Source organism: Phlebotomus papatasi, chromosome 1 (assembly GCF_024763615.1).
Source record: "Phlebotomus papatasi isolate M1 chromosome 1, Ppap_2.1, whole genome shotgun sequence".
NCBI classification, from domain to species: Eukaryota; Metazoa; Arthropoda; class Insecta; order Diptera; family Psychodidae; genus Phlebotomus; species Phlebotomus papatasi.
In genome coordinates this window covers 70,170,507-70,192,645 of record NC_077222.1, presented here as the reverse complement: position 1 = coordinate 70,192,645, position 22,139 = coordinate 70,170,507, and the positions used below count along the sequence as shown (strand labels likewise).

Genomic DNA, 22,139 nt, shown 5'->3' with positions numbered 1-22,139 from the left:
GAAATGAGTTTGTTTGCTTGTCATGAAGAATTTGTAGTAGAAATCTTACTCGTTTACTTTATACTTAATATTTTGAGATAAGTATCTCTCTCCTTTCTCACCCATGTAAAAAGTCTCATATGCATAGGTTTTTTTTTCATCTTTTCCACTAGGAATATGTAATTCTTCGAGTGTCCAATTAAAAATTATAAATTATTTCACGTGTTGGTGTACAATATATAATATTGAAGATCTAATCAACACCTCCATAGATCTCTTTCAATGGTCAACCAATCAAAGGTGCATTTTTCACTCGAGAGATAGAAGATCACATCCACCAAAATGTATTATCTCAAAATTGTGCCTTGTTGGTTGCTCAAAACATTCGTTAGCGCATTTATTGCGAAAGAAACATTTTTCACACTTTACAAAATTTGCCTTGCTCCTTCTAGCATTTTAATATTTATTGCAGAATGGATAAATATATTTTTTTGACGGGGATTTTGTAAGGTTTTCTACCTCCTGCTTGGCATGATCTTTATGAATGTTTGGGATTGTTGATTCTTATTTTTTTGCTGCTGCTGCTGAAAAATTTCCAGAAAAAAAAAGAACTTCATGTCGCTGGGGCGAAATATTAATTTGCATTCCTAGTGTGGTGAAAAAAAGGTGCCTCTTTGCGGGATCCTAATAAATCCCATTGAGATCACGAAAGATCGATTTCGTGTATAGACACATTTTACGAGATTTCACATTATATGAGGGGCCCCCAAGGAGGAGATAGAAGGGGAGAGGTTGTACATATAAAGAAATTCCTCATTCGGCACTTGGGGCTTTTTTGTCGGCCCAACAATTGTGTTGTTGGCACATTGGAATTTCGATCATTCGATCAGTCTTTGGGCTCTCAGATGGTGTGTATAAAGTCCAAAGACCAGAGAAAGTGTTAAGAGAGTCAAATGATTTGTGCTGTATTGCCGTCTGGTTTGGCATGATCATGACTTCTGAATTCCACATACTTGCACTAATTAATTATCCTATGCGACATGTGAGATATTCCACTAATTTGTCTCTATGATCATCTTCTTGGTCAGGATGACGAACCACCGGAGATTTGTGTGGTCGAGGGAGCTTTCACACTCCAAACCATCACACCGACACAACCAATGCCGGCAATTGATGAGTTGGATGCGAAATTTGCAGAACTAGTGGAGGAGCTGGATCTCACAGCACCCAACAAAGCTGCTATGCTGAGTCTTCCGGCACAGAAGAAATGGCAAATTTACTGTTCGCGAAAGAGTCATCAGGATGAGGGAGCTACAGTGACGTCTGTACCACCAACTCCTGACCACTATATCGATCGGTTGCGCGACATGTCTACACAGCTCATGGCACAACCGGAAGATTCCCCATGTCATGAGTACAATTTCAAGATTGAGACGCATACAGCACAGCTGGACGCTCTCAAAACAGCCCTCCGCACATCTGCCCATAGTTTCGTCCTGCGCTTCGTGGAGCTCGATGGACTGGTGGTGCTGCTGGATCTCCTGCAAAAGCTTGATTGGCGAGTGGCCAATAGTGCTCTTCACACCAGTCTCATTGGGTGCATCAAAGCCCTGATGAACAACACCACGGGTAGAGCACATGTTATGGCACATCCCACGAGTATTGATACCATAGCCAGATCTCTAGCAGCGGACAATGTAAAAACAAAAGTAGCCGCTCTAGAAATCCTCGGTGCGGTATGTCTCGTCCCTGGAGGACACAAAAAAGTTCTCGTTGCCATGCAACACTTTCAGAAGTTTGCAGCCGAACGCACACGCTTCCAGAGTATCATCAATGATCTCGATCGTTCAACGGGCGCCTACAGGGATGATGTGAATCTCAAGACAGCCATTATGTCCTTCATCAATGCCGTTCTCAACTATGGACCTGGACAGGAAAATCTGGAATTTCGTCTTCATCTACGATATGAATTTCTCATGTTGGGTATTCAGCCGGTGATTGAAAAGCTTCGGAAGCATGAGAATGAAACCCTCGATCGGCATCTGGACTTCTTCGAAATGGTTCGCACGGAAGATGAGAAAGAGCTATCGAGAAAATTCAATCACGAACATGTGGACACTAAAAGTGCTACAGCAATGTTTGATGCCATCCGCAGAAAACTCAGCCATTCATCTGCATATCCCCACCTCATGTCGCTCCTTCAGCACATGCTTCTTCTTCCATGTGAGTTTTATTACATTTTTAAAAAATATTTTGTAAAAATGTTCGTAAATGTTTGTGAATTCCTATGGGGGAGTTACAAAATCCTCGTGAATTGTATAACCCACAAACATGTTCGTAAAAGTTTGTACTTTTTCACAAACATTGTTCGTAACATGATCACTTGACGAGCATTTTTTGTACTGTTCGTAAACACAAAAAAAAAGTTCGTAAAATTTTGTCATTTGTTCGTAAATGTTTGTTTTCCTGTCAAACATTTTACGAACAAATGACAAAATTTTACGAACATTTTTGTGTGTTTACGAACATTTACGAACAAATGTTTGTAAAAGTACAAAAAACAGTTTGGCAAATGATCATGTTACGAACAATGTTTGTGAAAAAAGTACAAACTTTTACGAACATGTTTGTGGGTTATACGATTCACGAGCATTTCGTAACTCCCCCATAGGAATTCACAAACATTTACGAACATTTTTACAAAATATTTTTTTCTGTTTATTGAGAGCATCCCTTAATCATATTCTTATTATTATTTTTAGTTACAAGCGCTAACAATCAACACTGGCTAATGTTTGATCGAGTGGTTCAGCAAATCATTCTCCAGACAGACGCCAGACCACCCAGTGATATTGATCCCGATCAGTGTAGCACACCAAAACCCCAAGATCCAGATATAGCTCCCTTGGCGATTGACGTGAAGAAGATTGTGAAGTTGCTGGTGAAGGAGGAGGAACTCACAGCGGCCAGGAGTCGAGCGGATGAGTTGGAAAAAGAAAATCTCGATGCTCAGGCAAAGTTGGCAAAGAAGGAGCAGGAATTAGATTTGCGTACGCAGGAGAAGGAAGATTTGGAAACGAGTCTCGCCAGAATGAGGGAACGTCTGGAGAAGGAGAGTGCCAATCACTCACAGGCTGTTCAGAGAGCCCTAAATGCTGAGATGCGTGTGGAAGATCTGCAGCATCGGTACATGCAGGAGCAGCAGGAACGTGTACGTCTTGAGCGTCTAGTCACGGAGGGTAGCATCCCTGATGATCAGAAAGTGGCCGGTTTGCATGGGTGCAATGGGCAAACATCTACACCCACCAGTCCCAAAGCCACTGCAGCACCTCCACCTCCCCCACCTCTGTTGCCCATGGCACCACCACCCCCGCCCGGAGCACCTCCACCACCAATGCCAATGTCTACTTGTCCGGCACCAACCACGGCCAAATTCGAAGTGACCAAGAAGAATGTGCCACAGCCCTCAAATCCACTTAAGAGTTTCAACTGGTCAAAACTTCCAGATGCCAAAGTCAACAGTACCATCTGGAATGAGCTGGATGAGTCCAAGTGGTACAGTACCATGGGACTGGAGGAAATTGACAAACTCTTCTCGGCATACCAAAAGAATGGCGTCAATGTAAGTATGAAGATTTCTATCAATGCCGTACTTTTGATAAATCCCATTTTAGGAAGACTGTATTAATCTTTCCTATTAGGCTTTACAAAACATGTCTAGTTTAGATCTTTACAGAACGTACGGAATTTTAGAAGTTTCAATGTGTTTAATACGAGGGTTACTTTGGCTTTTCTGGGTACCAGAAATATTCTTGTTCTTTGATAAACAAGCTACATCCTATAAATCTAGTCCTTTTTAGCAGAGGAATAGTGAGTAAGAAAGGAATCTCGATCTCTATATTTAGGGCTTTTTGGAACTAAATCGATGTTCCTGGGTCATTGCTTGAGATTGACTGATCTTTCCCCTATAAGACTAAAACTAAGTGTCGAAAAGAACAAAGAGCGGAGAGATGCTTTCCAGCCTAGCCCAAGATTAAATTAATGGTTTCTGTATGGATAGTTTTTGTTACGGACAGTAAATGGCACTAACCTGACTAAAGGAACCAAATAAGAGGATGGAATGTTCTGGGAACAGTCAAGAACTTTCTTTATCTTCCATCTTCATAGGAAATAGAAAATCTGAAAGTTCTTACGAGGTTTCAGTTCATTCGGCGTCTCTCAGAATTTTTGGTAACGGCAAGCCACTGTGATAAGGCAGAAATAGTTCTATGTCCCCTATGCCTATGTAATCACTACTCGAAATATCTCTTACTTAGAGAGTTCTAGAAAGGACATTGGGCAAAAATGTATGGGAGCTGGTCTATGTGGCGACCACTGATGGTACGAGGCGCATTTTATAGGTAATGGTTTAAGATGAAGAACTACCGTGACCCAGGACGATATTCGCCGGGAGTCCTAGCCAAAACGCCTTTATCCTTTCGAAAAAAAATACTATTTGGACATCGAATTACTCAATATCAGCTAACGGGATCTTCATGAAATTCGGTATGCAGGGTATGGAGTCAATGTACAGTGGCCGCTTTGTAATCCGGATGATTGGGAGACAATTTGACAGATGTCCGCTTCGTAATCCGGATGGATTTTTTGAATTTGTTCAACGTCTTGAAAATATAATACAAGGTTTTTTTCCGAGAATTAGAATAAAAGTTTTAAAGAAGTTTAAAAGGACAAAATTAGAGAATTCTATGCTATTATACTTCATTTATTGAACAAAAACTTCACAGGATAATTCATTCTCATTGCTGAACACACATGCATACATAACCTCAAAATGATTTTAAAGGTAACCGTCGATAACTCGTCCGGATTACGGCGATCCGGATTAGAGAGCGGGCACTGTATGACTTAAGCTATTTATCCATGGAGTAGCCCCCATACAAAATGTGGACTTTTTCATTTTAACTTTCCTCTGAGAAGAAGTAGCAAACTGAAACTTGGTATGAGATAAAGGGTTATGAAAGGTTCCTTAACCATGTATATAGGTTCCTCCCCCCTCCACTCCTTCTTTTAGCCCCCATACAAAATAATGATTTTTTCCACTATAACTCCTCTGTGAAAAGAAGTAGAAATCAGTAACTGGGCATAGGATCAAAGGTACTGGAAGGCTCTTTAACCGTGTATATATACGTTTCCCTCTGCCACTCCTTTCAGCAGTTCCAATACAAAATGAGGACTTTTTCCGCTATAACTACTCTCTGAGAAAAGGTAGAAAGCTCAAACTCGGCATGGGAACAAGGTTTATAGAAGGCTATTCAGTCATATAAAGTCTGATTACGATTTCAAAAGAAAGAAAATAAATAAATAAGTAAATCACAGTTAGAAAAATAAGTCAAAATATGTAATGATTCTACTGAAATCAATGAATACAATGAGGTCATATCTCTTTCTATAACACATTAAAAGTATCAGACGTATATATTATAAGATCATTAAAATTGGTTGAATAGTTTCGAAACTTAACACATTTATTGTTAATTGAATACAGTGCCCGCTTTGTAATCCGGATAATTGGGAGACAAAATGACAGATGTCCGCTTCGTAATCCGGATGGATTTTTTGAATTTGTTCAACGTCTCCAAAATATAATACAAGATTTTTTGTAGAATTAGTAATAAAAGTTTTAAAGAAGATTAAAAAGACATAATTAGTGAATTCTAAGCTATTATACTTCATTTATTAAACAAAAACATTACAGGATAGTTCATTTTCATTGCTGAACACGCATGCATAAATAACCTCAAAGGTATTTTAAATGTAACCGTCGAGAACTTGTCCGGATTACGGCGATCCGGATTAGAAAGCGGGCACTGTACTTTTATAATTTGGAGCGCTCCTTGCGGTCGACTTGTGCACTTATCTATACCATCATTTTGTAGGATTTTTCGAGAACTTTTGATTGAGTATTCATTGATTAAATTTTTTTTATAAATATCTGAGATATAAGGTTTCAAATTTTGACTTTGAGCCCTTATGTTTAATTGTCCTTATGCGCATGTTATGCATTGTAAAGACGCTTTTATGTCCATTTCAATAATATGCAGTCATTTAATATATTTTATTACAATTTATTCTTTTCATTAGAAAAGAGAGTTATAAATGCGCACATTTCATAAGAGATTATTTTTCTTTTACGAAAATAGTTTTTTTGCTCTAGAACTTTTCCCTCATTGTTTAGAACTCTGGTCCCAGAACAAAAGTTGTTACCTATACCATGGCCTATTCAATGATGTAGGTCTCATTCGTGGTCGCACCATAGACCACTTTTGCCCATTGTCCTTTAGTCTCTACACCGCGTATTGATGCCTAAGGCCCCAAATAGACTCAGGCACATCCTCGAGAATATTTTGGCGTTAAGATTTGACATTACAGATTTATCCTAAACTATCATACACTGAGAACTTCAATAAGAATCTCAATAAGAATCGAACTGAGAATAGATAAGAAGTCATTTGCATGCATTTCCTTTACCTATTTACTGGAAAAATCTGATAAGCCCCTTGTAGACCAGCCAGGATCGTTTTTCCCTCCTTGTGAATGCTCCTTCAGTGCTAGGGTAAGATGGGATAATTTGAAATCATATCTATTTTGGAATTTTGAAATTTTCTCATTGTTTCAGATGGACAAAGAGTAAAGAAAACCACGAAGAAGTACAGGACTTTATATTCGAGAGTATTTCTTCGGTATTTCTTCCTTTTGCCATTTAAAACTGTTAGAAAATTTCGATGTTCCAAATTACCCCATCTTACCTTACTGGAGTTTTAAATTTAATTAAAATTTAAAAATTTAATTCAAAGGGATTTTCCATTGTTCTATTTTAGAGGTTGGTCTCTAGATTACGCGGGCTTCAGACCTGGGGCTTAGCCATATGGCATAATACCTCTAATTCCTTATCCGATAAGATATATGAGGAAATTGTTGCTTAGGATTGCATATTAAGGACAATTAATCCATTAGCTTTTAAAAATCAACTAAATTGTTTGTTATTTATATTTTTGAGACTTTCGAGAACTGGACTAACCATCCAGTCTGACTGAAGCCAGTATTAAGATGGCGATGGACGTTTAGGGGGTGGGTAAAACTGAAAAAAACCATTTGGTTTTTTTCTTTAGATCACTTGAGTTAAATCATAATATTCATAGGTTGTATATCCAAACATTTCTTTAATGAAATACTTTAATTGATCATTAATATCCAAAAGGGTGTGATCTAAAATATTTATTAGTTGAAAATTACCCAGAAAATCCTATACTTACCTCTCTGCAAATTATAAATCTAGAAAAAAAAGTTAAGCCTTTCTGCAGTTATGTCGTGTCATAAAATCTACGGTTTAAACTTTAAACTGATGTTTATCTCTGAATTCGAGCAATAAAATTTTAAACTTGCAAATCAAACGATTTTTGTCAATGAATAGCCAAATGAATACAAATGGCTCAATATAAAATCACAAAATGCTGAAATAATTATGAGCATCTTCATTAGCAAAATCACATTATTATTCAGAGATAACACTAAACATGACCACTGTTGGATTATCTCTGAATGATTTATCTTAATTGATTTTTCGATGATTTAAAAAGTGATTCAAGCTTACACAAAAGTCAATTTGCTATTTTATAATTTTGCATAGGTTTTGCATAGTCAATATGGGTAAATTGAAAAAAAAAAGGAAACATAACATGTTTCTTTTCATTCGTCAGAATGATGGTTCGATAGAGGATCTTCGGATGATTGGCAAGAACAGAACAAAGATACTTTCAGTAATTGATGGACGACGTGCTCAGAACTGCACAATTCTCCTCAGTAAACTCAAAATGACCGATGAAGAGATCAGCAAAGCAATTCTGTCCATGGATTCCAGTGAGCAACTACCAATTGATATGGTGGAACAACTCCTGAAATTCACTCCGTCGGCTGAGGAGAGAGCACTCCTGGATGAACATACTGAGGACATTGAATCTCTGGCCAGAGCTGATCGGTTTCTCTTTGAGATCTCAAAGTAAGATGGGAATCAAGAGAGATTCCTCTGAAAGTTTTTCAAGTATTTTCTTCTCTTCTATCAGAATTCCTCACTATGAACAACGTCTGAGGAGTCTACACTATAAGAAGCGCTTCCACGTGACCGTAAGTGAGGTTTCTCCGCGTCTCACCAGCGTCATGGAGGCATCCCGTGAAGTTGCTCGATCACGCCGTTTACGGAAGCTACTGGAAATTGTCCTGGCATTGGGTAATTACATGAATCGAGGAGCACGAGGTAATGCTTCTGGTTTCCGTCTTGCTTCTTTGAATCGTTTGGCTGACACAAAATCAAGCTCAGCCAAGGGTACCACGCTCCTGCACTACCTCGTGCAGATCGTGGAGACAAAATTCAAGGATCTCCTGAAGCTAGATGAGGATCTACCACATATCCGTGAGGCAAGCAAAGTATCTTTGGGTGAAATGGACAAGGACATATCGATGCTGAGGAGTGGCCTGGCTGAGGTCACGAGAGAGATTGAGTTTCATCGAAGTGCTGGAGCACCTCAGAGTGGTGATCGATTCCTGCCCGTCATGTGTGAATTCCACGCTCAAGCCACCGTGAGACTAGCTGAGCTTGAGGATAAGTTCCAGGATATGAAGACAAGGTACAGTAACTCTTATTCAATGAATACTTCCATAGACGGTCAGTGTTTCTTTTTCATTTATGGTTTTAGAAGTTGTAATAAGCTGATATTTCTTACATTTATTATACTAAAATGCCCCTGAATCATTTACAGTACACTCTCTCTCAATTGGGCATTTGGGGCAAAATGTCATCCGGTTTATCGATAGATTTTGGCGTAAAAGCCTTTGTAAATTCCACAAAAAGCGCTCAATTATAAAGAATCAAGATAAAATAGGAAGAACTACAGCGAATTTTAACAAATTAGCTTCATAATTAAACGTGAAAATCGTCAACAAAATTTTTCGCCCGATTGAGCGAGAGTCTACTGTACTGGTAAAAATAGGATAATCATATTGATTCACAAATGGATCAAAATGATCAAATAAAACAATGAAAAGGCTACTTTTCATTGTTTTATTCGCCTTAAAGCTGGCTATACATTAGACATAATTTATTGAAATATTTCTTTTCAATGCCAAATATTGACAAGGATTGCCTCCACATTGCAAAGATTTATTGACATAAATGTTTCAATATTGAAGAAAATTGTCTAGTGTGTAGGCAAATATTGAAATATTTGTTTCAATATGGAACATTTTATTCAATATTTTATTTCATTATTTTGAATGGCTACAAACTAGGCAAAATCATTTCAATAAAAAATTTCAAAGTCACATTGAAATAAAATTTCAAAGAAATTCTAAATATCAAATTGAGTTGATATTTCTTTCAATATTTTTTAATGGTCAGGAATCCTCGTCCTTCAGAACATCACAGAACTGCTGGATTTTCCTTGATCATGATTGAAAACACATCCAAGATAAAAATACAAATCAAGACACATCTCTCCTTCTTCCTCCAGAAAATCCCAGATTCTTGGAATTTGGTTATATATTTTGTTCAATCCCCTTAAGAACCCAATTTGGTCAGCACTAATCACCTGCTTCCTCCAGAAAATCTCAGACCTTCTGGGATTTTCTTGAATATTATGCCCAAAGCACTTCAGATACATTCTGTGGTCAGAGGATTCCTGCAGCTTCCTCCAGGAAATCCCACTTCATAATTTTATGATACAAATTGGAATCCTATAGAAGGAACGAATTGTTCATAATATACATGGACAAGATTATGGAACGCAGTCGGGGGCGGAATGCGATTCGTATTGGGGATTTCAGGGTGAGCCATCTCCTCTATGCAGATGATTTGGTTCTTTTTGGATCTTCCGAAGAAGAGCTTCAACGCACACTTGACCGATTTGTAAATGTTTGTGCCGAAACAGGTATGAAGGTGAACGACAAAAAGTCGGAGGTAATGGTGATTTCCCGACAATCCGTGGAATGCACTCTACATGTTAGTGGAGACTCATTGACACAGGTGAAGAAGTTCAAGTATCTCGGGGTGTTATTCACGAGTGATGGTAGGATGGAGGCAGAACTCTCGTCGCGAATCGGTCAGGCTTCTGCAGTAATGAGGGAGCTTGGCAGAAGCGTGTTGAGGAAGGTCGAGCTTAGTCGATCGGCTAAATTATCGGTTTACAAAGCTGTGTTCATTCCTATTCTCACCTATGGTCATGAGATTTGGGTAATGACCGAAAGGGTAAGATCGCGAGTACAAGCTGCCGAGATGAGGTACCTTCGAGCGGTTAAGGGAATCACTCGTAGAGATCGAGTGAGGAATGTGGCCGTTCGTGAGGAACTAAGAGTCGAGGAGCTGCTTCTTCGGGTTGAGAGATCACAACTTCGATGGTATGGACATGTTCAACGCATGAATGAAGAAAGATTCCCCAGAAAAGCAATGCAAGCCATTGTGAGGAGACCTCGGCCTCGAGGCAGACCTAGGACAAGGTGGCTGAATCAAATTCAGAATCTTGCCTTGGAACGCCTCGGGATCGAACTCGAACATCTTCCTGAAGTGGCTGAGGACCGACAGGCGTGGGCTGCTAGATTGGATGTCATGGGCCCGCGACCCCAATAGGGATAAGCCGTTGAAAATGAATGAATAGAAGGAACGAAGGCTTGTGGTTGTAGCCACACGGTATGATACGAAGCATGATCCTGAAAGTCTGTGAGAATTCAAGTTATTAATTCAATTTGGCTTTTGTTTCCAATCTGAAGTGTTTTTGACATAATATACAAGAAAATCTCAGAAGATCTGGGATTTCCTGGAGGAAGCTCTAGGGATCCTCTGACCACAGAAAGCATCTGAAGTGTTTTTGACATAATATACAAGAAAATCCCAGAAGATCTGGGATTTCTGGAGGAAGCTCCAGAAATCCTCTGACCACAGAATGTATCTGAAGTGCTTTGGGCATAATGAACAAGAAAATCTCAGAAGTTCTGGGATTTCTGGAGGAAGCTCCAGTAATCCTCTGACCAACTTGGTTATTTTTGGGTGTTCTTGACAAAATACGGAAGAAATCCCAGAAGATATGTGAATCCCTGACTAGACTGGTGTTTTTAATATTGAAGTTTTAATATTGAAGTCAATTTGTTCAGTGTGTAGGCAATTATTGAAATATCGGTTTCAATATTCGCTTCAATATTGAAGTTACTTTTCAATGTCACTTGGAAATGCTATTATTTCAATAATTTGTCTAATGTGTAGACAGCTTAATAAACATCAAAAGATCGACACATCTCAATGAATTCCCGGTGATCTTTTTATTTTTACCAGTGTTCCTAATAGGGTTTTTTCAAGGTCAAATGTTTCAAAGCTGTACGGAACGTATTCCTTCACCGAAACACATATGTTTGGATTTTTTTGGAAAGGTCTTGGAATCAAATAAGTTTAAACTGCAGAGAAAAAATACTCTGTAAAATATTTCATAAATATTTGTAAATTTGAACTTGGAAAATACGATATCCTCGCGTGAATCGTAATACCCATTAACAAGTTCGTAAAAGTTTTAATTCTTTCACAAACTTATACAAACTTATAACTGAACTTGGACTTTTTGAAATAATAATAATAATAATGCTGGCACAGCATTCCATGAAGGAACAAGGCCTTTCCGTAAGGGAATTTCTAGACATGCATTATTATTTTTTCTTGTACGGGATGAGGTTGTCAGTCCCATGTCCGTGGAATCAAGTGCAGTGAAGCTCACTAGATGCAATCCGAACACCTTTAACGCCAGAGAAATTCCTGGTGACCTAAAGGGGATTCGAAACCAGGACACTTCCATCATAGAGCGAGTGCTCTACCACTTGACCCTTTATGACGCTAATCTTTTTGAAAAATCAATAAAATTATTTTTGGGAATTTTTTGCAATTAACATCTCTTAGGATTGTTCTTTGATCCATTTCTTCATCGATCAAAAGAAATGTTCTTATGCTAAAATGGTTCTTTAGACTTTACTGGATAGCATCAGTATCAATTCTATTTTAATCTGATTTTCATGATTTCTAGTGATTTGGATAGCTCGTAAACTGCTTTTCAACAGTTTTTAAAGTATTAATATCTGCATTATTTATCTGCATTATTTATTCACTCTCCAGAAAAATATCTACAATGTACAGTATTGCGTCCACCGCCGTCTTAGCGTTGGTGACCAACCTCCAGAGGCAAACGGTGGAAATCCTCTTTCATAGGTTGTATAAGCTGAAAATTTATGGAACTCTCATTAGTTTTTATTGCTATGAGAGTTTATTAGAACTCTCATAGCAATATTAGCTAATTTTTTTTAAAGGAAAATTCATGAAAAATAGCTTGAATTTTCCTTTCAAATTTTGAAAGGTTACAAGCTTTTTTCTGTTAAAAATTCACCATTAAAATCAATTTCCACATCTCGATTTTTTCGGATCCTAAATAATTATTTGTAGTTCGACAACAAATTCCTCTAAAAGAAACATTTCCAAATGGGCTCTCTTTTGTGGTAAAAATGAAGTAAAAATAAGAATTAAAAATTGTGGAAAAGTTCTGTGGTTTATGTTAGAAAATCTAATTTAAACCCAATCCTAAGAACCCGGCAAATTTCGTAAGCTGAAAGCTTACTGAAGACAACCAAGAAGACTATTCTTGGAAGAAAATTCCGGGAAATTTATAAAAAATTAAATGAAAATGCTCTTAAGAGCCTCAAAAGCTTGTTTTTAGCAAAGTTTTTTTTTTAAAAATTCACCAAAAATACAATGATAAACCGATTTTGATTATAATTTGAGGCAGATGTGGAAAATTTGATAGATTTCCTACACAGAAAATAATATTTTGTAAAATTGTTCGTAAATGTTTGTGAATTTCTACTGGGGACTTACAAAATGCTCGTATATCGTATAACCCACAAAAATGTTCATAAAAGTTTGTCTTTTTACCCAAACAATGTTTGTGACATAATCGCTTGACGAGCACTTTTTGTACATTTACAAATATTTGTTCCTAAATGTTCGTAAACATACAAAAAACGTTCATAAAATTTTGTCATTTGTTCGTAAAGTTTTGTCAAACAAAAATATATGAATAACAAAAATGCACATCATGATCATGTTACGAGCAATGTTTATCAAAATATACAAACTTTTACGAACTTTTTGTAGGTTATACGATTTTCGAGCATTTCAGAAATCCCCAGTAAGAATTTACAAACATTTACGAACAATTTTACGAAATAATTTGTTTTTCTGTGTAGTAGTTGTTTTAAGACAACATTACTTTTTAAAGTTAATTAAAACCTTCTTCAAAGTATTTTAAAAAATCTTTTTAAATTACCTTAATTATTACAATATGTTGTGCAGTGTTTCTTTACACAAATTCACTATAAATCCATTTATAATTTAAAGCAAAATTTAAAGGTTTTGAAAAACTCATAAGATTTAACATTAAGCCTTTCAAGCCAGTAAAAACTCTTTTTTAGTGTTTTAAAAGAACTTTTAGTTTCGTTTTTCTTTTAATTTGTTGAATATAACGTTTGGGGCGGGGGACAAATGCCTCTCCCTGGTCCTCTCTCGTTACGCTTTTGCTCTGTTATGAAATTGTGCGGACTAAAACTTTTGGTAATGAATGATATTCCAGATGATATTCCTTAAGATTGAAGACTCGTCTATGGACACCGAAAATTTTTGGATTAAATTTGTATCTTCTATGAGAAACAAAAAGATACCCAATATTAGTAACGAATTTGTTACAAAAAATAGCTCGTCTAGTATAAAATCGTATCCCTCTTCTCACACTCAGTCACCCGTCACCAACGAAGCGAGAAGGACGCCAAATCTGTGGCAATTTTCGTGCTACATAGTTTGTCATTTTTAATTCGAGATTCCCTTCCCTTCCTGCTGCCAGCACTCGCATATGATTTCGTCATGCACGCGTCTGTATAAAACACTTTAAAGTTGATTCTTATTTGATGTTCCTTATAAATTCGCTACAGAAATCCATCTCGACTGAAGTATAGGTCTTAACTATAAAACGAAATCTTTAACACGAATTTGTCCCCGATTTTTTTTTTTTTGTATAATTATGTTATAGATGCAGGAATAATATTGTTATAAAAAGATGTACTAATGTGTTCCTGGCAGTGGGAACAAAACAGCCGAGTGCAACAAATTCTATTCCAACTTTCAGGAATAAATTTGTATAAAACGAAATCAACTCAAATTTGTAGACATTCCACTGTATCAAAACGGTTCCAAAAGAAAACTCTAACAAAATTGTAACTATATTTCGTAATAAAACTGTAAAGAAAACTTTTTGGAACAAACAAATATTTCTCTAAGTACAAATTGACTCCAAAAAAATTTGTTCCAAGGAAAACTTGTTCCAATATTTTGGTCAGTGTCGAAAAGTTTTTAGCGTGTATTGTAGTTTTTATTTCAAAAAGGGTTTACTTAAAAAATGGAAGTATAAAAAATAAATAAAATCAATATCATGAATTTGAGAATTTAAAAAAAAATCGTAATATTTTAGCTTAAATATTTACTACACAGCATGTAAGGTAAAGTGCCCTCGAGTCGGTTCCTCAACTCGACCGCTGGTTAATATTTGAATGTTTAATGGTGACTTTCTATAAAATTGTCACTGATTCGTATTTATTTATGGAAAAATTGACCTATTAATCTTAGATCATACGCCAAATATTAGTGGAAATATAAATAAATTGAATAAATAACTCTACCGGTCGAATTGAGGAACCGGTCGACTTGAGGGCACTTTACCTTAGCTAGATATGTACTTGCAAAAAATATTCGGGATTCCTTCCACTTTCTACTTTACAATTATGTACAAACATTAAAAAAAAATAACTCTAGGTAGGGTAAGTATACCAAATTCCGGACAACTTGCAATTTCGGCCACTTTTTTAGTTCCTTGGATTGCCATGAATTTTTAGTTTTTGCATATTCTAGACATTATACAGTGCAATAAATAACAAAAAATGTCAGATCGATGAATGAGATGACGTGAAAAAGACTTTGGATGAATTCCGGAAGAGTAAAGAACTATGAGAATGAAAGTGGCCGAAATAGGCCACCAAAGCTATTCTACATTTTTATTTATTTCAAAATGTATTTAGAATTGATTTTAGACAAAATAAAGACGATAAACTGTCTACAAGGTTCCAAGCAACACAAAGCATGAAAAAAATAAATTTTTATTAAAAATATTACATTCAAAACTTGAGACTTTGGCGCTTGCATCCAAATATGCCGAAATTTGGCGCACTTAGGGTAAGTGTGCCAAATTTCGGCATAGTTGCATATAAGCACCGAAGTCATAAGTTTGAAATGCAATAATTTTAATTCATATTGATATTTTTTGTTACTTTCTTTTCGGGAGGGTTGTGTGGAACCTTGAAAACTAGTTTATCATCTTTGTTTCCTTTAAATCACTTCCTAAAATATTGAAAAATTAATAAAAATATGGGCATTGCTGTGGGTAGTATTCCGGCCACTTTGAGTGAAATTCCGGCCACCTTTTATAACGCAACGGATAGAAAATTTCAAAACGTCAAGCGGAACGAGTTTAATATTTAGTCTAATACGTTTATATGACCCACAAGCCCTGAGATCTTCCATGTAATTTGTCCTGAAGACGAAGGGTAGCATCTCAAATTAACGCGCAGATTCCCGTAGCAATCTGACCTTCCTGAACTCTTCCAATGTCTTGTCTACATAATCTTTTTCATAGAAGCGATGGTTTTTTTTCTCTGGACATTGTAGAATTCAGAAATTTAAAAAGAAAACATAAAATGAATAGGAAATTTAGGAAAGCAAAAGATTAATAATTAATAATAATAATAATTTATTGCCATGTGGCCGGAATAGACAACACTGCCTCACCGTAGAGACGCTCACAAAGTATATACTTTTTTACGTGAAATACAGGATCCAGCTGGGAAATTTTACCCGAAATGTAAAGATTGATTCACTATTAACATAAACAGAAACAATATTTAATGAAATCTAGTCAATTTTCATGTAAAACACCGAAGGAAAACTTTCTGCACTTCACCACAAATCACAGGACTACTGGAAACACAATCGATCTATCAAATTTTTTGTAAGACTCTTTCCACACTGACACAATTTAAATTCAAATTATACCTAAAATTTAATGTTCTTTGTGCTAATACATCCTAAAATGAATAAATATTTAAAAGCAAAATGAATTCATTGACTATTCGAAAATTACATACATAATTTTAATTAATTTATTTCCATGGCCGAAATTACACTCAAAGTGGTCGAAATTAGAAGCTGGCCGAAATTTGGCACACTTACCCTACCCTAGTTAGGAAAAATTTATTTTCTTTGCGGGACACGGGTGTTCCAATCGTTCTTTAATTTACTTTTGAGGAATAAAAATTCTCTTTCGTATTTGAGTATTCCGCTAATCTTGGACGCTTTATCATCGTTTTATTATAAATGAATAGAATATTTAAAACGAGGACGTTTTCATTTAAATCTTTTTTTTCTTTATAGATTCGATCGAGCAGTGCGTCTGTTTGGTGAGGAAGGAGCTGTTGTGCAACCAGACGAGTTCTTTGGAATCTTCGATACATTCTTGGTAGCTTTCATGGAAGCACGTCAGGACAATGAGAATTTCAGGCGTCGCCAGGAGGAAGAAGAGAAACGCGCCAAACAGGAAGCTGAGGTGAGATACCCAGGCATGAAAAATTTTAATAGAAAATTGAATAAATTCCTTTTTGTAGCTGAAGAAACGCACAATTGAGCGCAAATCCAAGGAGGGTGGAATTCTCAGTTCCATGGCAAAGAATTTGGGTCTGAAATCTTCTTCCAGCAGCCCATCGAAGGGCGCTACATCGACGGACAATAAAGGAGAGTTCGATGACTTGATCTCAGCACTGAGGACGGGAGATGTCTTTGGGGAGGACATGGCAAAGTTTAAGCGTTCCCGGAAGACACGAGTGTCAACACCGGCAGCCACGAGCAATGGAAATGCAACGTCCCCACCAGTGAGAAACAGTTACCATCGCGAGGATAGCCGGGAGAGGAGCGGAATGGCCCTCGGACGGAGGCAGTAAATGCCAAATCCTACAAGTTAATCGTGTTTTAATGTGAATGTAGTGTTTTTATATAGAAGGAGAAATGCTTCGCTCAATTTTATCCCCAATTCTGATGGAGACCTTTCTCTCCCTTTTTTTGTCAGAGATGCCCCATTTTTCGGTGCTACTTCTTTGAGGTACTTCTTAGAGATTGTTCCCATTTATCATTTTTTTTCGTGCATTATTAAGCGTATCTTAGGAAAAACAACAATACTGACGATAATTTATAATTTAGCATAGGCGATTTAGATCAAGGACTTTTAAAAGTTAGATTTTCTTTTGTATTATTGAAGAGAAAAGAAAAAAAACAATGAAGCTTCTAAAAAAAAACATGTGCAGAACAAGACTGGTCCATAAAATGCCAACGAGAAATTTTTTGTATTTAAAAAGAAAAAAACATCTTTCTATTTTGTAATTTAATCCTTTGAATAATTTTCCTTCTTAATTCTTTCTAAACTTAAATCTAAATGAAAAAAAAAAACTTATAAATCTTTTCTAATGGTATATTTTGTATATAATTGTAAAAAAGAAATAATAATCTCAATTTTGTGTCGTCTCAATCATCCCCTATACTTTCTTGAAAGTTCTACAAATTTTTATATGCATTTTGAGACAGTATTTTACATATGAACGGAGAAGAAAATATTATGATGGAAATAGTGGAACAAAAAAAAACATTGTAGAAAAGTATTGAAGCAAAATATCCCCCAAGAATTTGTGATTTTTCTTTGAGTGTTGTGTCGAAGCGCAATCACCGGATAAGAGATTTTTTTTGGATATGAAGAGGCATTATCGTGTTAACGAGTTCACAATTGACATTGTAAGAATGAGAAAAGAATTATGAAGATTCATTTCTGTTATTGTACTCTTTGAATCAATTTTACTTAATAAAAATTAATTGAATTGACTGAACTGTTTTTTTTTCAACTGATTTTGTCTACTTTTTGGCGCTTTTCTGTTGGCAAGGGTAAGTAACTTTAAAAAATTTGCAATTTTGTACGAGTCGTAAAATTACTTCAACCACAGACTATACTGTACAATATTCCTCCAGTGATATAACAAAAAGATAGGGGGAAATAGATCACCTTTGAAGTGGGGCAGCTTTGAAATTGAGCTTCTTTTCCTATTTTTAAATGTAATTGAGTCTTATTGTAATTTAATTCAGCTTCGAAATTGATTTGTTGATCTAAATTATATCGCAAAAAAGTCCAGATACATTTAAAAATAGGAGAAAAGGCTCAATTTCAAAGCCAATTTCAATTGCCCCAATACAAAGGTGACCCATATCCCCCTACAGATCAACGTCCTAATAGATAAAACTATCACTTTTAGTTACTCAAAACCTAACGACATTGTGTCCAGGTGGAATAAATTATAGAAGAAATAACTTTTAATTTTTTTTTGGCAATAAGTTTCTTGGAATCCGTAGATGTTATTAATGTGCTTCAAAAAAATTAAACAATTTTATTTAATATAAAAAGATTGTTTTCCCAAAGTTGATCATTTTTCATCGGCCAAAAGTTTTTTTTGTACATTTGTAAAACTTACTCAATATGGTCAGGCACGTGCAACTAACTCCTTTTAATGTGGGTTTGCATATTTCTACAGTCTGTAATGGTCAATTTATGAACATACAATTGATATTAAATAAGTAAGGAAATAACGAAATAATATATTTTTGTTAATTTATAATTTAGGTTAAAATGATAAGTTATAAAAAATTTAAAGAAGGAAAAGCGTCCAGAGTTTCTGCCGGAAAGAATTTACGTTGTCAATTGTTTAATCTTATGGAAAATTCCTATATAGGATACACTAGTGAAAATGAAAGGATTACCGAGGAACCTTTATAAAGTATCCTTGTTTTGAAACCTATTTAACTCCGGAATAAACGAATAAAAAAAAAATGAAAGTCATATTTGGTATTCGCTCAGGAGAAAGAAATGTGATGTAATAAGTTTACGATAAAATACACGAAATGAAAATTATGTTGATGGTCCTCCGGTCGATTTAAGAAGAATCTCAACATTTATGTATGTTTCAAGTAAGTTTTAAAAGATATTTTCTCACTTAGGGTAGAGTCAGTACTTTTCGCCACCATTAAGCTTTAGGGGCCTCGTAAGGTGTGATATTCTTGTCAGACCTAAAATGAATTTTTGTATAAAGATACTTTGAAGCAATATCTATCTGTATATCTAGGATACGTCTCAAGAATTTTAGAGAATCTCATTGAAAAATATGCATTTTCCCCAATTATTCTTGTTTCAGTACTTTTCGCCACCTGTTTTAAAACGAATTTCAATTAATTAAGAGACGTAATAACGTATTGGGATATTAGAACAGAACATATTATAAGTATTGAAATGCCACTTATTCTTAAATGCCTTAAATTAGTTGTTTTATATTAGGTGGCGAAAAAGTGCTTACATGGCGAAAAGGGCTGACTCTACCCTATCTTTAGGGAATTTGCTCTAAAATAGACATTTCATATTTTTGGAAAATAACAAAAACCAATAAATGAGGCATTTAGAGTGATCGGAGCGCGATGTCTTCTATGAACAAAATTGTAGTCTTAAGTGATGCCTATCGTCTGGTGTCAATGATTTTTTAATATTTTGTTTAGTTTATTTTATACAATTTTTTAAACCTCACTCAAAGACCATTTTTTGCCAGTTTTAAAGAAATTTCAATTTTACACCCTGAAAGAATGGTTTTACAAAGTTTTTTGTAATTTTCAAAATTGAAGCATAACTAATGACGACCTTTCCTACGGACCCACGCTTTTTGAAATTCTGTTCGCTAGACCCTGAGATATAAGGGATATGTAAGGAAAAGCAGAAAAAATATAAAAGTATTAATAAAAAAAAATTGTGACGTGATTGAGCAAAACCAAGACCATATTCTTAATCAGGGGACTCAACTCTATCAAGAGTACCGAGTGAGACCTCTGAGACAAAAACCGTGTTGCACAGTATAATAGTTACGACGACGACAACAGGATTTATGGGTTTCGGGATTTGGGTCATCTGGAAAGAAATTTTAATAAAATAATAATCTGAAGCTCCTTTGCTATTGTATCTTTAATTTTTTTTTTTATTATTTCTTGAAAGTAACACATTTAGTTACAGATGTGAAGACAAATTTATCTCTAGAAGATATAAATGACTAGAACTAAACTATTCTTCTAATGATCTTACACAGAAAAAAATATTTTGTAAGAATGTTCTTAAATGTTTGTGAATTCCTATGGCGGAGTTACAAAATGCTCGTGAATCGTATAATCGAACAAACATGTTCGTAAAAGTTTGTAATTTTTTTCACAAACATTGTTTGTAACATGATCATTTGACGCACATTTTTTGTACTTTTACAAACATTTGTTCGTAAATGTTCGTAAACACACAAAAATGTTCGTAAAAATGTTGTCATTTGTCCGTAAAATGTTCGACAGGAAAACAAACATTTACGAACATATGACAAAATTTTACGAACATTTTTTGTGTGTTTACGAACATTTACGAACAAATGTTAGTAAAAATACAAAAAAAATGCTCGTCAAATGATCATGTTACGAACAATGTTTGTGAAAAAGTACAAATTTGTTTGTGGGTTATACGATTTACGAGCATTTCGTAAGTCCCCCATAGGAATTCACAAACAATTACGAACATTTTTATAAAATATTTTTTTTCTGTGTAGGAGCAAGACAGGCTTATAGTTGATATTGAAGCCGCAAAATAGTGCACCGAAAAAAGAAATTTTAGTGCTACATTAGGACATACCTGACTGAGTGACGTTCCTGGCACTGATTCAGTTGTATGAACGACCGCTCTACTACCCTACTGTTGGGAACTGTCCGGCTTCATTAAATCGAGTCTTTGCCTCAGTCGCTTAGCCAACCGAATAGCGGTAGCTTTAAGAGATTAAGATTTGTTTATGGGTCGGTTATATTCCTTGCGGAACCGCTGCACCCAGGCCACTTATTTGGGCCCATTATGCACTCCCCATTCTCCTGTTCTATCTTAACCCCCAAGGCGAGTAAACCTGCTCCATATCACAGTGCTCTGTGTGCGGTCTGATACACACAGTACCGCTTTATATCACGGTAAACCAACCTTGGTTTGTGGATCTGGGCAGTGAATGAGTATTTGTATTCGACTGAACTCTGCATGCCGAAACTTATTCCCTATACCAACCTCTCTTTTTAGGCGGTTCATTGTCAATGCATTGGCATTACTTTTCCATTCATTCACTGGACGAATTCGAGACTATTACAGCAGCTGAAAAATCTGCAGCTGCCTAGTCTCGAACCCTCGACCTCACAGTCACAGAGCCACTGCTCTATCCACTGATCCACTGAGGCCCACATAGCGGTAGCTTACTATGAAATATCTATCACAAATAGCATTTCGAAAAAAAACAAATCTATCAATTTTAAAATACTTTTTAGTGGAAGTCCATCACTTAGATCTATTCAAAAATCGTCTAACGATAATTGCTGCAAATGCATCTTTTTGTTCCACATTTTGTAAAAATCCTCCAAAGGACATATAAACTTATTTGAAAGATACTTGGCATTGAAGGGATGCAAAACAGTACAATCTTTCCAGTATAGTGCATGCAAAAAAGTAAACAAGAAATGGTGGAGGTAAGCTACAGAATATATCAACGATATTCATGAAAACGTCCCACGAACTTATGCAATCATCCAACCTAACTGATAAAAGATCATTTTAAGACAATTTTTGATACTTACTGCATACCTTTCCGAACATTACAGCTCATTTAGTAGTACGACTTTGTTGACAGTAAATTTTATCTCCAGTGAAGTTTTAATACTGAAGCATTATTCACATTTAATTAAATACTTAATCCCTCAAAAAATTATGCCACGTTGTTTTCTGATTGGCGGAGAATTAAGAAATAATTTCAATTTGATAGTACTCTATTAAATATGTAATTACACGTGA

The 22,139-nt window shown here is 35.8% G+C and overlaps 1 protein-coding gene across 3 annotated transcripts in view; it reads left to right on the top strand.

Moving 5' to 3' along the window:
• The window catches only part of LOC129799694 (disheveled-associated activator of morphogenesis 1), a 55,918-nt gene extending 37,839 nt beyond the window's left edge, over positions 1-18,079 (top strand). For all 3 annotated transcript variants that reach the window (XM_055843861.1, XM_055843869.1, XM_055843852.1), the window contains exons 3-8: positions 1,068-2,202; positions 2,742-3,601; positions 7,737-8,035; positions 8,100-8,660; positions 16,589-16,760; positions 16,819-18,079. In XM_055843861.1, the coding sequence (XP_055699836.1) occupies positions 1,068-2,202; positions 2,742-3,601; positions 7,737-8,035; positions 8,100-8,660; positions 16,589-16,760; positions 16,819-17,151 (3,360 nt within the window). In that variant the 3' untranslated portion in view covers positions 17,152-18,079. The remainder of the gene's footprint in view (positions 1-1,067; positions 2,203-2,741; positions 3,602-7,736; positions 8,036-8,099; positions 8,661-16,588; positions 16,761-16,818) is intronic.
• Positions 18,080-22,139: the final 4,060 nt, after the last annotated feature.